Here is a 13,118-nt window from a genome sequence, read left to right on the forward strand (position 1 = left end):
TTTATAACGTAGCCTATAACGTAATATTTAACTGTAATTTGTCTCATCTCACTATTTCACAGCAATAAAAAAGGAATGCTACAATAGAAATGGTGTCCTAAATTTACATTTCTATTTCTAAAGTGTTCCAAAAGCAGTCTTCTTGTCCTTTGTGGTGTAGGAAATGATCCTCACTTTTTGAACACTGAAAAAGTAGCATTCCTGGACCACACAATCTATTCTATCCAGGAGAGCTGCATTATAGTGAGCCCAGTGATTCCCAGTCTGAGGTCCTGGGGTGCTGGAGGGAAACAAAGGCAGCTAAGTGGAACTAGCCTGGGACCCAGGATGCCTAAATTGTGAATTTACAAAAATAACAAATGATAACCCAAATAGCAAGTATCTTTTCATTTGGCTGGAATTATTTCAAACTGGTGTCATAATAATGCTTTTCTCATGCTGTGCAGAAGCTCAGGAAAGCTGGTGTGTAGGTGTGTTTCATAAAAAGTGAAAAATGATTACTCACATTTATACAAAAGGTACTAGAGAAAAGCTACAATAAGAAGGACCCTGAACCCTGAGCATCGGCCATGCCCACAGCTCTGCAGGCTCCAGGTGCTGGACTTGATCCTCCTCGTTCCTACACCCTCCACCCTTCCTCTTCTCACTTCTCCTGATTTGATTAACTTCTCTTCCTTCAACACTCAATTTGATGGTACCTCTTTTGGGAGATTTCTTTAACAATTCCCCTCAGCATTCTTCTATGTCCCTTCTCATCATTTACTTAGCACCCTACACTCACCTCTATTCTAACTGTAATGATCATACTATATTGTAATTGTAATTTCTCCACATTGGATATAGAATAAAATCCATACTGTTTAGTCTAATATTAAAAATTTTCCCGTTTGACTCTAATCTTCCTCCGTAGTTATTTCCTCCTCCCTTTCGTGCACCTGACGTTTCAACCAAACCAGACCATTTGCCTTTCCACAAACATATTCATCCTAATATTTTATGTCTTTGCTTGCATCTACGATGTTCATTTCACCCTCCCCACAATTTCAGCCTGCCCAATCCCACCCATGCTTCAAAGCCCAGATCAAAAGCAACCACTTCCACAGCTCATCTTCTCCAGTCCTGCTGCTGACAAGGTCTTCCTTCTCTGAACTCCAACACCCTATTTTGCATTGCAGCGGTCTGAGCGCGTATTTTAGTCCCATTACTACACTGGTAGGAAGAGTCATTACTGCTTTTATCTTTGTTTGCCCCACAAGGACTGTCTTCCTGCCTTGCTCATCATTGGCACTCAGTGTTAGCAGAACAAAGAAGGACCATCAGGTCCTTAGTGGGCAAAGATGGTTTCTATTATTCAAATATCTAACAGAATTGGGAACAAAACTTTTCAAACTAAGCGTATTTAAGGGCTTAAAAAAATCACACCATTAGTATGTATTATACTCAGGACATTGTGTACTTATTATTATCTTAACAGGCAAATTAACTCCAGAATAACAACCAATCTCTTCTATTAGTACGCAGATAAATCAGAAATCTACTATACTGAATTACTGAGCTTTTGCAATTACATTCAACAAAAATGTATCTGGTAAGGAATTTTAAAAGCCAAGTAAAAGTACTGTATTTCGTTAAGTAAAAATACTTTATGACCCCAAAAATGTGATTTGGTTTCACTGTGTTTATCAGATAGACATGTTCACATACTAATTTTGCCCAGCTAAAGAGCAAGACATATTTTCTATACCAAATGTATTCTGGATTTGAGAGAGAAGGAATAGAATTAATAAAAAACTTAGAAATCCTGTTGACAGTAAGAGAAAAATATTGGATTTGGTTATAGATGTTTTCTCCTTTTCACTTTGTGAATGCATATTTACCCATACTACTTGAGACCTGTAGAGCAGGTTGTCTAAATTTTAACAGTAGATAATTCACATGTCATAACTCCTTTGGAAAATCACCCATCACATGCACACTCAGCATCAAGCTTTGCCCTCTCAGGCTCTGTTCCCAAAATAGTCTCGACTTGGCTTTGTGGCAGAGGCTGAGACACAGTTGCCAATAGACAGGGGACATCTCCCTCATGTGAGATAATCTACGAAGTAGGCAACCTAAGTTTTATTACCTTGAATTCAGGACATCTCATTTTAACGTATTCTCCGTTAAATTTTGTTTAGCCTTCTGTAAATGAACTCAAGAAGTATGTGTTTTAAATTCATTTTTTTCTTATCATTGTTCTTTAAAGAAAGGAATGGAGAACAATCCCACTTTAGACAAGGATAAATTCAGGCACAAGTTGCACTCCCAGCCTCGTGCCCCTCTGCTCCCCTGCCTAGACTCCTAACTCCAGTCAACACGCATGACTCCCTGCTCCACGAATATGAGCTGCACTTCACCACCGCTGTGCCTTTGCTCCCACTACTGCCACTTTCAGCCCTTTCTTTTATCCTCCAGCCTCAACAATCTCCATCCTCTCATGTCTCATTGCATTGCCTCCTACCCCATATACACTCACACACACACACACACACACACACACACACACACAAGCATGTGTGTACACACAGCACACCTTTGCCTGTGAAATCATTTTTGTTCTTTAAACAGGCAAGGTTTGACTCAAAAGTAACCACCTTCATTAATCTTTCCCAGTCTTGCTCCACAACTCCAGTCAAAATTAATCTCTCCTATCTATGTGTAAGTAATGATTACTTATGAGCATGTCAGGCCACCCTCCCTAAAATGTAAGGCTCTGGAGAACAAGGTCTTACTGATTGGTACATCCCCGATTGTGCAGAGCACAATGCTGTGAGTGCGGAAAGTGTTTTTGTTTTTTTAATTGAAAAAGACCGAGTGTGACAATAGAGGGAATTACCACTGAACCCAAACTAGGATTTCCTATTTCTTACTCCCACCTCTGTATTCTATGCTGTTCAGACGATGAAAAGGCTACTTCACTAGCCATTTATAAACGTTAATTTTCTTTTCATAGTTTGAACTGAAGACAAAGAAAATGTGAATCACTTGCCTGATACCGTGTATGTTTTTGATTGCATAGCTTATTTCTCTTCGCAATTCTTTCTCATTGAACTCCATCTGCAGATGCAAAATAAGCCACAGTTATGACACTTAATTCCTTTGAATAATAATATTGTTGAATATTAAAGAATGAGAATAACTTGACTTAGTTATTAATAAATGGATATTCATGTCTTTCCTAACCTAAACCCAGATGGTCAAAACATCTGTTTATATAAAGTTCAAGGCAACATAGAACATTAGGGATTTCTGAAGTTTTAGTGCAGCGGATTTTAACTCTATTATAGATAAGGAGTGCAATGCATAAAGGATGCCTTCTGGACATAAATCTGGCCATTCATTTGAAATATATAATTCTTCATTCTTTTGCTGAACGTAGTAAATGTACTCACAGACGAAAGCATAAATTAGAGTGTCACCTGATTTGCAACAGTGGTCCAGCTGTGCTGAGATTAACAATGGCTGTCTTCTCTCCCTGGCCATTTTAATCACCTGAGTTCAAGACCTCTTTATAAGAGGAAATTAATACTATTTTACCAACCCAACATAGGGTAGATTGCTGTATAAAAACTTCCCAGAAGTTCTAGGTACCTTAAATTTATTTGGAAGTAGGATCAAAGTGTCATAGAGCTTAGACCTGGAAGGGATATCAAGAGAACACTTGGTCCAGCCCCTGGCTTCTGAAACTTGGCCTCTGCAGCCTCACTCCATTTTCCCCTCACACTGTATGCCACAGATCAATGAATCGTCTTAGTTCCTGGCCCACACCCTGTGGCTTCACAGCTCAGCCCTTACCATCCGCCCTTTCTGTCTGGAACAACCCCATCGCCACCCCAAACCCACCTCCTCCTGCTTAACTAGCTGCTCACCTTTCTAAACTCAGCTCAAAAGCCAGGCTCCCTTACACACTCAGGCTGGGATTCATGTCCGTGGGCTGCGTTTCCATAGCACTCTGTGCTGAAGTTTATCATTTTACTTAGCACATTTTAATGAAACTATCTATTTATCCATCTGCCTCCCACACCGAGACATAAGCATCCGACTCTGGATGTGAGGCAAGTAGCACAGTCCCTAAAACTACCTAGCTGCCTACTGGGCATTTCAAACATTCCAAAAACAGAACTCTTGATTCATACCTAAACACACACACAGATTTCCTCAGTTTCCCTCATCAGATGGGCACTAATATTTGCTCAGCTGTGCAAGCCAAAACCTTGGGAGTCACCTTGAATCTTCTCGCATCCCCCATATCAGTCCAAGCCCTATTGACCCTACCTCCATAATCACAAATCCATCTACTTCTATCCATCCTCTCTTCTGAGGCATTTTTACTATGAAGCTAAAAAAGTTTCAAGTCTTCTCCAAGACCCTGTACCCAATTGTGTGTTTATAATTTTGTATTCTTCTTCAAGGGGGTCCCCAAAATTGTATAAGCTTCCCACAGAAAGTAGATCCACTTCTGTTCTGGCCTTACTGTTTAACTCACCTTACTCATCTCCCTGAATCAATCCTTGCCCCTTTACAATCTGGCCCACACAGGGTTCTTTTAAATAGCATCAACCAAATCAAGCCACGCCTTTCCTTAAAACCCTCCCCTTACTTCCCATTGTTAAATGTAAACACCTCCCTGCAAAGCAGAAAGCCCAGCCCAAACTGGGCACTTCCTCTGAATTCATTTCATACCCCTCTACCAGCTCAGCTCTGCAATGGCCTCAGCTGTTCCTCACCTGCTGTGCAGGGGCCTGCTTTAGGACCTTGTCCTCAGCTGCTTCTGCTTGAACGACCCTCTTCCCCAGATCCTTACAGCTGATCTCTTCAGGCCGTTCGGGTCATGCTTTAAATGTCCCCTGCTCAGAGACCTCACCTGAACATCCCTTCAAAAGTGGTTCACCCAACCCCTCTCCGTCTCCCTCTCCTTCTTTCTCTCTCTGTCTCTCACACATTATGTTACATAATAACACTTGAGACTTTTTTACTTTGTCTATTTGTTAATTTTCTGCCTTTCGCCACCAGACAGTGCCTTTGTCTGGATCACTGGCTCCTAGAACTTTGGCACAGAGTAGGTGCTCAAGAAATATGGTTAAATTAATTAGATAACAAATAAATATCATAAAAACTCAATTAGTATTTGTTGAAATAATTTGAAATGTCATTAGATCCCATTAAATAAAATCAGAACCATCAGTAAGAAGATATTTCTCTTCTAAATTTCATTACCTGAGTATAGAGGCTTTTGTTCAAAGAACTATCTTAGTCCCATACCATTTTATGAACAGTTATGTAGAACAGACAATGGAAATGAAGTGAAATGAAAGGGGAAAAAATAACGTTTGGTACAAACCTTTACTATCTCAAAAGGAAAGCGTTCATGGAAGATACGATTGATTTTAGCACCCCCTGAGAGCTCCAGGGTATCTACCTGATCCCCTGACCCTTCAATTCTCTTCTCAAAGTCCACAGCAAATTGCTGAACCATCCTATAATTGTGAAAGAGAAATACATTCAAGTTAAAGTTACCAAGCTTTGCATCCTCATTTTAATTTACTATGGTTATCTCTCAGAATCCTTTTCCTGGTGTTCTTAGTGGCCCCTACTGGCAGAGTTAACATGGCATTCCATTCAGCACTCAAAATGTAATTATATGAAATACATGTTATTAAGATTTATTTTAGACATTTAATTAAAATATATATTTTAAATATTCCTGTTATTAAATGCATTCTGTCCATTTAGTTGCAACCATAAAATGGTATTTAAAGAATGCTTAAATTAAGAATTAAAGTTAAGCAATAAAACTTTATACAATATAGTTCAATGAACCATGGCTCCTATGACCTCTCACTCACCTTGTGTTCCAACTGCTCCAGCTGAGCCTCTCATACTTCGTGAGCTACTCCCTTCCCCACCCCAGCATCACAGACTTCACTCTGCCGGAACAATGCACATTTGTGCCCTCCATGCCGCTCTACAACTAGCTCTAGCCTTGTTTTTCAATGACTCCTCACAATTTGATAAGAAAATTAAACTCCTTAACCCCTCACCCAGGGGTCTCCATGGGCTGGCCCTGGATGCCCGGTCTCCTACTACTCATCCACACTCACTCTCCAAGCCAACCATAACGAAGCTACTTGCAGTTCCCCACATGTACCATGTCTCTGTGCTTTTACACTTGTTTTCCTTTCTGCTCAGAATACCATTCTCTCTGCCCCTTGCCTTCTCTGCCTGGCTAATTTTTCTCTGTCCTTCAAGACTCAGCACAAGCATTAGTTTTTCCAGGAAATGTTCCATGATCCATATCCACCACCACTCCTCATTACCACCCACATGAAGGGCCCCTCCTCTGCTTCCTCAGTGTATTTTCAGCATAGCACTTAGCAAAGTACATCACCATTGTTCATCTGTCAGTCTCTCTCCTAAGGGCAAGGACCATGCATTTTATTTATCTCCCTCTGTTCAACATGTGAGAGGTGCTCAAGAAATTCAATGAAGGAATGAATTACCTTAAGAAACTCTAATTTTGACATACTGGAACTACTTTTTTTTTTTTTTGTAAGGAAGATCAGCCCTGAGCTAACATCCATGCTAATCCTCTTTTTGCTGAGGAATACGGGCTCTGAGCTAACATTTATTGCCAATCCTCCTCCTTTTTCTTTCCCCAAAGCCCCAGTAGATAGTTCTATGTCATAGTTGCACAGCCTTCTAGTTGCTGTATGTGGGACGCGGCCTCAGCATGGCCGGACAAGCGGCGCACCGGTGCGCAAGCGGCGCATCGGTGCGCAACCGGGATCCGAACCCGGGCCACCAGTAGCGGAGCGTGCGCACTTAACCGCTAAGCCACGGGGCCTGCCCATGAAACTACTTTCAAATTCGAAATCTAATAGGAAAATTCAAACCATCTAAAACGTGCATCTTTTATTCTCTTCCATCAAAATCATGGATGATTAAAAGTAACTGCAAATTATTTAGGCCAGAAAATCTAGAATATAATTGGATATAGCTATGTTTACGCACATGCTAACATTAATCTAAAATTTTTAAATACCTGGAAAGGTATATATGCAACATAATGCACTGAAACACTGGGAAATTTACCTCCAGCCCCTCCTTTGCCCACACCTGGCCCACTAGAACAAGCTGCGCCTGAGTGCACACTGTTCTCTTGCCCTCCTTCTTCCACCTGACAACCTCTCTCACACTTCAGGGTCTCATTCAAGTACCTTTTTCTCTGTGAACTCACACCCTTCCTAGATGTAACTGTTTTCTCATCTGGGCTCCCTTAACATTTTGTACTTACCAGAAACAGCATTTATCAGATCTTAACACAGTTAAGATCTTACACGTCTGTTTCTCCTGCTCTATTGTGGCCTCTTCTGGAGGGCAAAAGTCTGATTCATTGTTGAATCCCCAGTACATAGCTCACAGCCAGACAACAGACACAAAGAGATAAGAAGAAGATGAGAAGGAAGGCAGACAGTAACAGAAGAGGAGAAGCAAGGAAGGAAGGAAGGAAGGAGGGAGGGAGGGAGGGAGGGAAGGAGGGAGGGAGGGAAGGAAGGAAGGAGGGAGGGAGGAAATGAGGGAAGGGAGGAAGGAGGGAGGAAGGGAAGGAAGGAGGGAAGGAGGGAGGGAGGGAGAGAGAAAGGAGCTGAATCAGCCCCCTACAAGGAAAGACTCTAGCTGTGGAAAATTCTGTAATCTGAGTCCAATGGAGTCACAGAGGTAAGACCCAGTCTTTGCAAGGAGAATAGTTTCACTTGAATCTTAAGATGATGACCTAGGGCCTAAACAGAAATAGCTTTCCTTTCTCTGTAACTTGAAGAATTTTTATAGGAGCTTAACCAAAGCTAAGAATAAAAGGAAAAGATAAACCAGGAAAAAGTTGAATCCAAGAAAAAAATTCTTTCTTCTGCACGATCTTATAATTTATTTAAATGGAGGAATATAAGATGATGTATTTAAGATGTTACTTAAATAATTTGAGCATTTAGAAATGCCCACTAAGAAATTATATTGTGCATTTTAAATGCCAAGTAAGGGTATTTTGACTGCAAGACTGCAGGATAAAGGGGCCATAAGAGGTGGCAAGTATCATCTGTGGAGATGGACCTCAGATGCCCTGGAATGAAGGCTGGGCAGAGGGGGTCTTCTGGTTGAGAGGGACCTGAGGCAAGCTGTAGCACAAGGGTAAAAGGACAGATGAGGCTGGAATGGACAAAAGAGGGAATAAGTGTATAAGACAAAGGGGCTGGTAATTCTCTAACAACTCTGCTATCCTAACCCAAGACCTCTCAGTAACCTCTCAGTAATAAATCTAGTAACCCAAGGATAAGACGGGAAGATCATGAAGGAGTAAAAAGATTCTTGGCAGTTTTCATATTTATGTTTTTGAAGGGCTAAATTAAAATCATTACAAAAGGGAAAAAGAAATTTAAATGTGGAAATTTAAATTAAATCTTTGGTTCTCATTCAACTGAAAAATGCACACAGATAGATCACATGAAATGATGGAAATAAAAATATAAGTGTAAGTGAAATCAATAGAAACAGTTGTACAATACAGACGACATTTTCAACAGGGGCTTTGCCCGCTTCTGAAGACTAAGGGCAAAAAACCCTGCCGAGTCATCACTTTTGGTTTCACTCATTTACTGAATCCAATTATAAAAACACAACAAAATTGGGTATGGGAATGGGCAATTGGTTAAATTTATAATAAGAGAATAAGATCAACAATTACTCTTCAAGAAAACATAAAGATTCAAGGCTCATTGGATAACATATACATAGCCTCATATACTTTACTTGCTTCTTCTGTTAAACCTAGAAAATAACATGACAAATAGACTACAGCAAAAGCAAGCTGAAGAAATGAGTTTAAAACGCCGAACAAGGAAGGGCAAGGTGACTCACTGCAGCAACGCTTTGGTCTTCCTGGTGGGGTCTTCCGGCTTGAAGTTTTTGTAGGCTTCAACTTCATGTTCGATGGAGAGCAACTGTCCCTGTAGTTTGTTCCTGAAGTTTGGCAGGGTATCTCGAATGTGGTTGGTAAGTTGCTAAATAAAACAAAACAAAACCATACACGCATATAATAGATTGAAGATTAACTCGTGAGGCAAAAATCAGCCTTCATTGTTTTCCTAATCATTCAAAACTTTAGAAATCATATATACATTTGAGACTGACTGTGCAGGTAGATAGTAAGAAGAAGCTCCAACTCACCCCTCCACTGCCCTACAGTGATGCTCAAAATTCCTTCAATTAGAGTCACTTTCTTGGGCTATCTCTTCCTGGCTGGGAATACTCTGTTAAAATGTAGCTAATGTTACTCATGAGGCACGCCACACCTTAGCATGAATTGACTTATCAGATCACCTACCTTATAGAGAGGAACCTTAAGTGAGAATATGGTAGAAATGAAGGAAGTGGAGGGTTACAGGTGACTGATGTCCTCAGGACCAAATGGCTTACCACGCTGGTGAAGCTCAGAGGTACCTGTCAGCTATTAATTTCCTCTCCATTCTTCAGCTCAGGCAGGCGCTTCCTCTTGCCTCCACCTCTAGGCCCCAGTTCAACTGTGGTTGGTCACTGGCTTATGCCCTCAACAGGCTGCATAGAAAAAGCTCCATGACTAGCAAGGGAAAGCTCTCTCTTCTGTTGATATCTCTACCCAACCATCTGCTTGGCATTTCCACGGAGATCATCTGCTGACACCTCAAGCTCAGTACAGGGAAAAATTCTCTAAGAGATTGTCTAAGAGTACATGATAATTAAGAACAAAGGTGGATATAAACCCAGATTGCTTAGCTCTCTGCCTTTTGTTCTATTACAATGCAATTAAGGAAAAGTTTGAATTAAAAAGAAAAATGATAATCTTGAACAGTTTAAGTAATAAACTCAGAATCAAGAGACAGAGAAAATGTAAACTTCCTAGAAATGCAGGAAAAAGAATAATAAATTAAAAGTAAACAGAAAAAATATACCCAGACTGACTGAAGAAACCATTTTAAATAATTTTTATATTTATCTGAGGTTATCCGAATATATCTATTCAATAAATCTATAGTTATTTAATTGTCAATAGTTTCTAACTATATTATATCTTTGCCCACAGTTATGACTTATTATGTTATTTCTCTGGCATGTATTGCTATTATGGCTCTGAAGCAGGAAACAAAAGAATGGAGAGGACGGCACTCCCAGTAGCAATGTCACAAGAGATAAACCCTCAAATCTAAGAGTAACAGTAACCATGAGAAACCAGCAGCCCCAACTGCCATGTGAGTGGTAAATAATAATAACACTTGGTTTCCACGTTTTGCTTCTCAGATGTCTTAATAGCAAAGCAATACTGTGGACCACTCTTGGCTTTCTAAAGCACTTCTTTCCTTGGTTTTTGTGACCCCAGGTCCTCTAATTTTTCTCCTAACCTTTCTGGATGTACCTTCTCCATCTCCTTTGCCAAGTCATCCTCCTCCACCAGACCTGTAAATATTATTAATAGGTCCTAGGCCTCTTCTTTGTTCACTCTCTTTTCTCTCCTAAGACAATCTTATCCACCCATGGCTTCAATAAATATCCAAACACCTGTGGCTACCAACACGTTATCTACAGACCAGACTTCTTACCTTTGCTGTGGGCATATGTATTAGATTACTTGCTTGACTTCTCCTCTTGGGTGTGTCAATGACACCTCAACCTCAGCATCTCTGAAATCAAGCACCTAATCTTCCCTTCAGAGTTCTCCATCTTGGTGACTTCATAAGAATCTGGGAACTTGGAAGTTATCCTTGACTTCACCTCTCCATCACCCACCAGAGCTAAACTACCACCAAGTTCTCAATTTTCCTAAATATTTCTCAAATCTGCTTTTTTCATCTCCTCTGGCACTAACCAAGACCAAGCAACCATCATTTCTCACTTGGACTCCTAACTGGTCTTCTCATGTCTGCTCTTGATCTTCCTATCTGTAATCACCATAATCTTTTTAAACCCACAGATATGATTGTGTTATTCCCTTTCTCAGATCCCTTAAATGGCTGACTCCCCACTGCTCTTAGGATAAGAGCCAAAATCCTTAACTTGGCCTGCAAACATTACATGATCCAGCCACTGCTTAAATCTCCAAATTCATCTCTTATAACTCACTCCCTCCTTCTTCGTCCTGCAGCCATAATGACATTCCTTTCAATTCCTCAAAAATGTGATGTCCTTTTCCAGTTTTTGCCATAGAAACTGTCCCTCAGGATCAGAGGTGTTGGTGCACACTGAATCAGCAACAAAATTATCCTAGATGCAGAGTATGAAGATCCTTGAAGCAATAAAGACAGAGTGAGTATCCAGGAAACGAAAGATCTTCAGTATAAAATTCATTCAATTTTCAGTCAACCAGAAGTCAATTATGTCATAATTTAGGGGTCACTTGTAATAACCAAATGGTCAGTCATATCCTTTCCACTATTCCAGTATTCATAACCTAATTTATTTCCAATTTTATCTTTCTAATCATTGTAGTAATTTTTCTCTAAGATTTTTTCAGTTTATTTGTGTTTTTCATAGGCCAATACAAGCATGAAAACAGTAGTCTAAAAAGAGTTTTAAATCCTCAGAGAGCTGACAAGAGACCTAAAGGCTGGAGGCTTACAGCAATTGTAAGCCCCTGAGTCTAACAACCTGCCACGCTGGGGGCCTACACACTTAAAAGAAATATTGCAACACAAATGTGCTATTAGAACTTGCAGCCAACTGTGTTGGGGCTCCCCACACCTGATAAAGAGACTGAAGGGCCCACAACAACTACAAGCAGCTGAGCATTACAACAGCTGGCCAGGAGCATAACTCGGCCTCCCTAGGCGCCTACAGGGAGAGCAAACAGGCCACAACAGAAGGACACATGTAGCCCACATAGGGGTCACCCCTGGAACATTGAGAACTGAGGGAAGCACACTGCAAGCCTCCTAAGGCATCACTTACATAAGGTCACCTATACAAGAGCAGAAGACGTAGCTGACCTACCTAATACGTAGACACAAGCACAGGGAAAGAGGCAAAATGAGGAGGCAAAAGAATACATTCCAAGTAAGGGAACAAGACAAAACCCCAGAAAAGGAGTTAAGTGAAACAGAAATGAGCAACCTACTCGACAGAGAGTTCAAACAAAGAGTGTTAAGGATGCTCACTGATCTTGGGAGAAGAATAGATGAACTCAGTGAGAATGTCAACAAAGAAATGGAAGATATAAAAAAAGAACCAATCAGAAATGAAGAATACAATACTGGAAGTGAAAAATTCACTAGAGGGACTCAAAAGCAGAGTAGAGGATACAGAAGAACGGATCTGTGAGCTGGACGAAAGACTAGAAGAAATTACCCAAGCTGAACAGGTAAAAGAGAAAAGAATTAAAAAGAGTGAGGACAGTCTGAGGGACCTCTGGGACAACATCAAGCGCACTAACATCCGTGTTATAGGTGTCCCGGAAGGAGAAGAGAAAGACAAAGGGGCAGAGAATCTATTTCAAGAAATAATAGATGAAAACTTCCCTAACCTAAGGAAGGAAACAGACATCCCGGTACAGGAAGCACAGAGAGCCCCAAACAAGATAAACCCAAAGAGGCCCACACCAAGACACATCATAATCAAAATGACCAGAATTAAAGATAAAGAGAGAATCCTAAAAGCCGCAAGAGAAAGACAAGTTACATACAAAGGAAACCCCATAAGGCTATCGGCTGACTTCTCAGCAGAAACCTTACAGGCTAGAAGAGAGTGGCAAGATAGATTTAAAGTGCTAAAAGGAAAAAACTTACAGCCAAGAATTCTCTACCCAGCAAGGTTATCATTCAAAATGGAAGGAGAGATCAAAAATTTCCCAGACAAGCAAAAATTAAAGGAGTTTGTCACCAAGAAACCAGTGCTACAAGAAATGTTAAAGGGATTGATTTAAGGGGAAAAGAGAAGACCACAAATAGGAAAAATTACCTATTTCCATGATAAGAGGGTAATGGATACAAATACACAAAAAAGAGGTTAGATATGATATCAAAAACATAAAACGAGGGAGGAGGGGAGTTAAAGAGTAGTTT

The 13,118-nt window shown here is 40.5% G+C and overlaps 1 protein-coding gene across 1 annotated transcript in view; it reads right to left on the bottom strand.

The window, feature by feature from the left end:
- Positions 1–13,118, bottom strand: part of DNM3 (dynamin 3) — a 523,181-nt gene that overhangs the window by 329,047 nt on the left and 181,016 nt on the right. The window contains exons 7-9 of the mRNA XM_058540062.1: positions 8,950–9,092; positions 5,381–5,516; positions 3,029–3,096 (exon numbers count right to left, since the gene is read on the bottom strand). Of these exons, the coding sequence (XP_058396045.1) occupies positions 3,029–3,096; positions 5,381–5,516; positions 8,950–9,092 (347 nt within the window). The remainder of the gene's footprint in view (positions 1–3,028; positions 3,097–5,380; positions 5,517–8,949; positions 9,093–13,118) is intronic.

This window comes from Diceros bicornis, chromosome 4 (genome assembly GCF_020826845.1).
Source record: "Diceros bicornis minor isolate mBicDic1 chromosome 4, mDicBic1.mat.cur, whole genome shotgun sequence".
Taxonomy (NCBI): domain Eukaryota; kingdom Metazoa; phylum Chordata; class Mammalia; order Perissodactyla; family Rhinocerotidae; genus Diceros; species Diceros bicornis.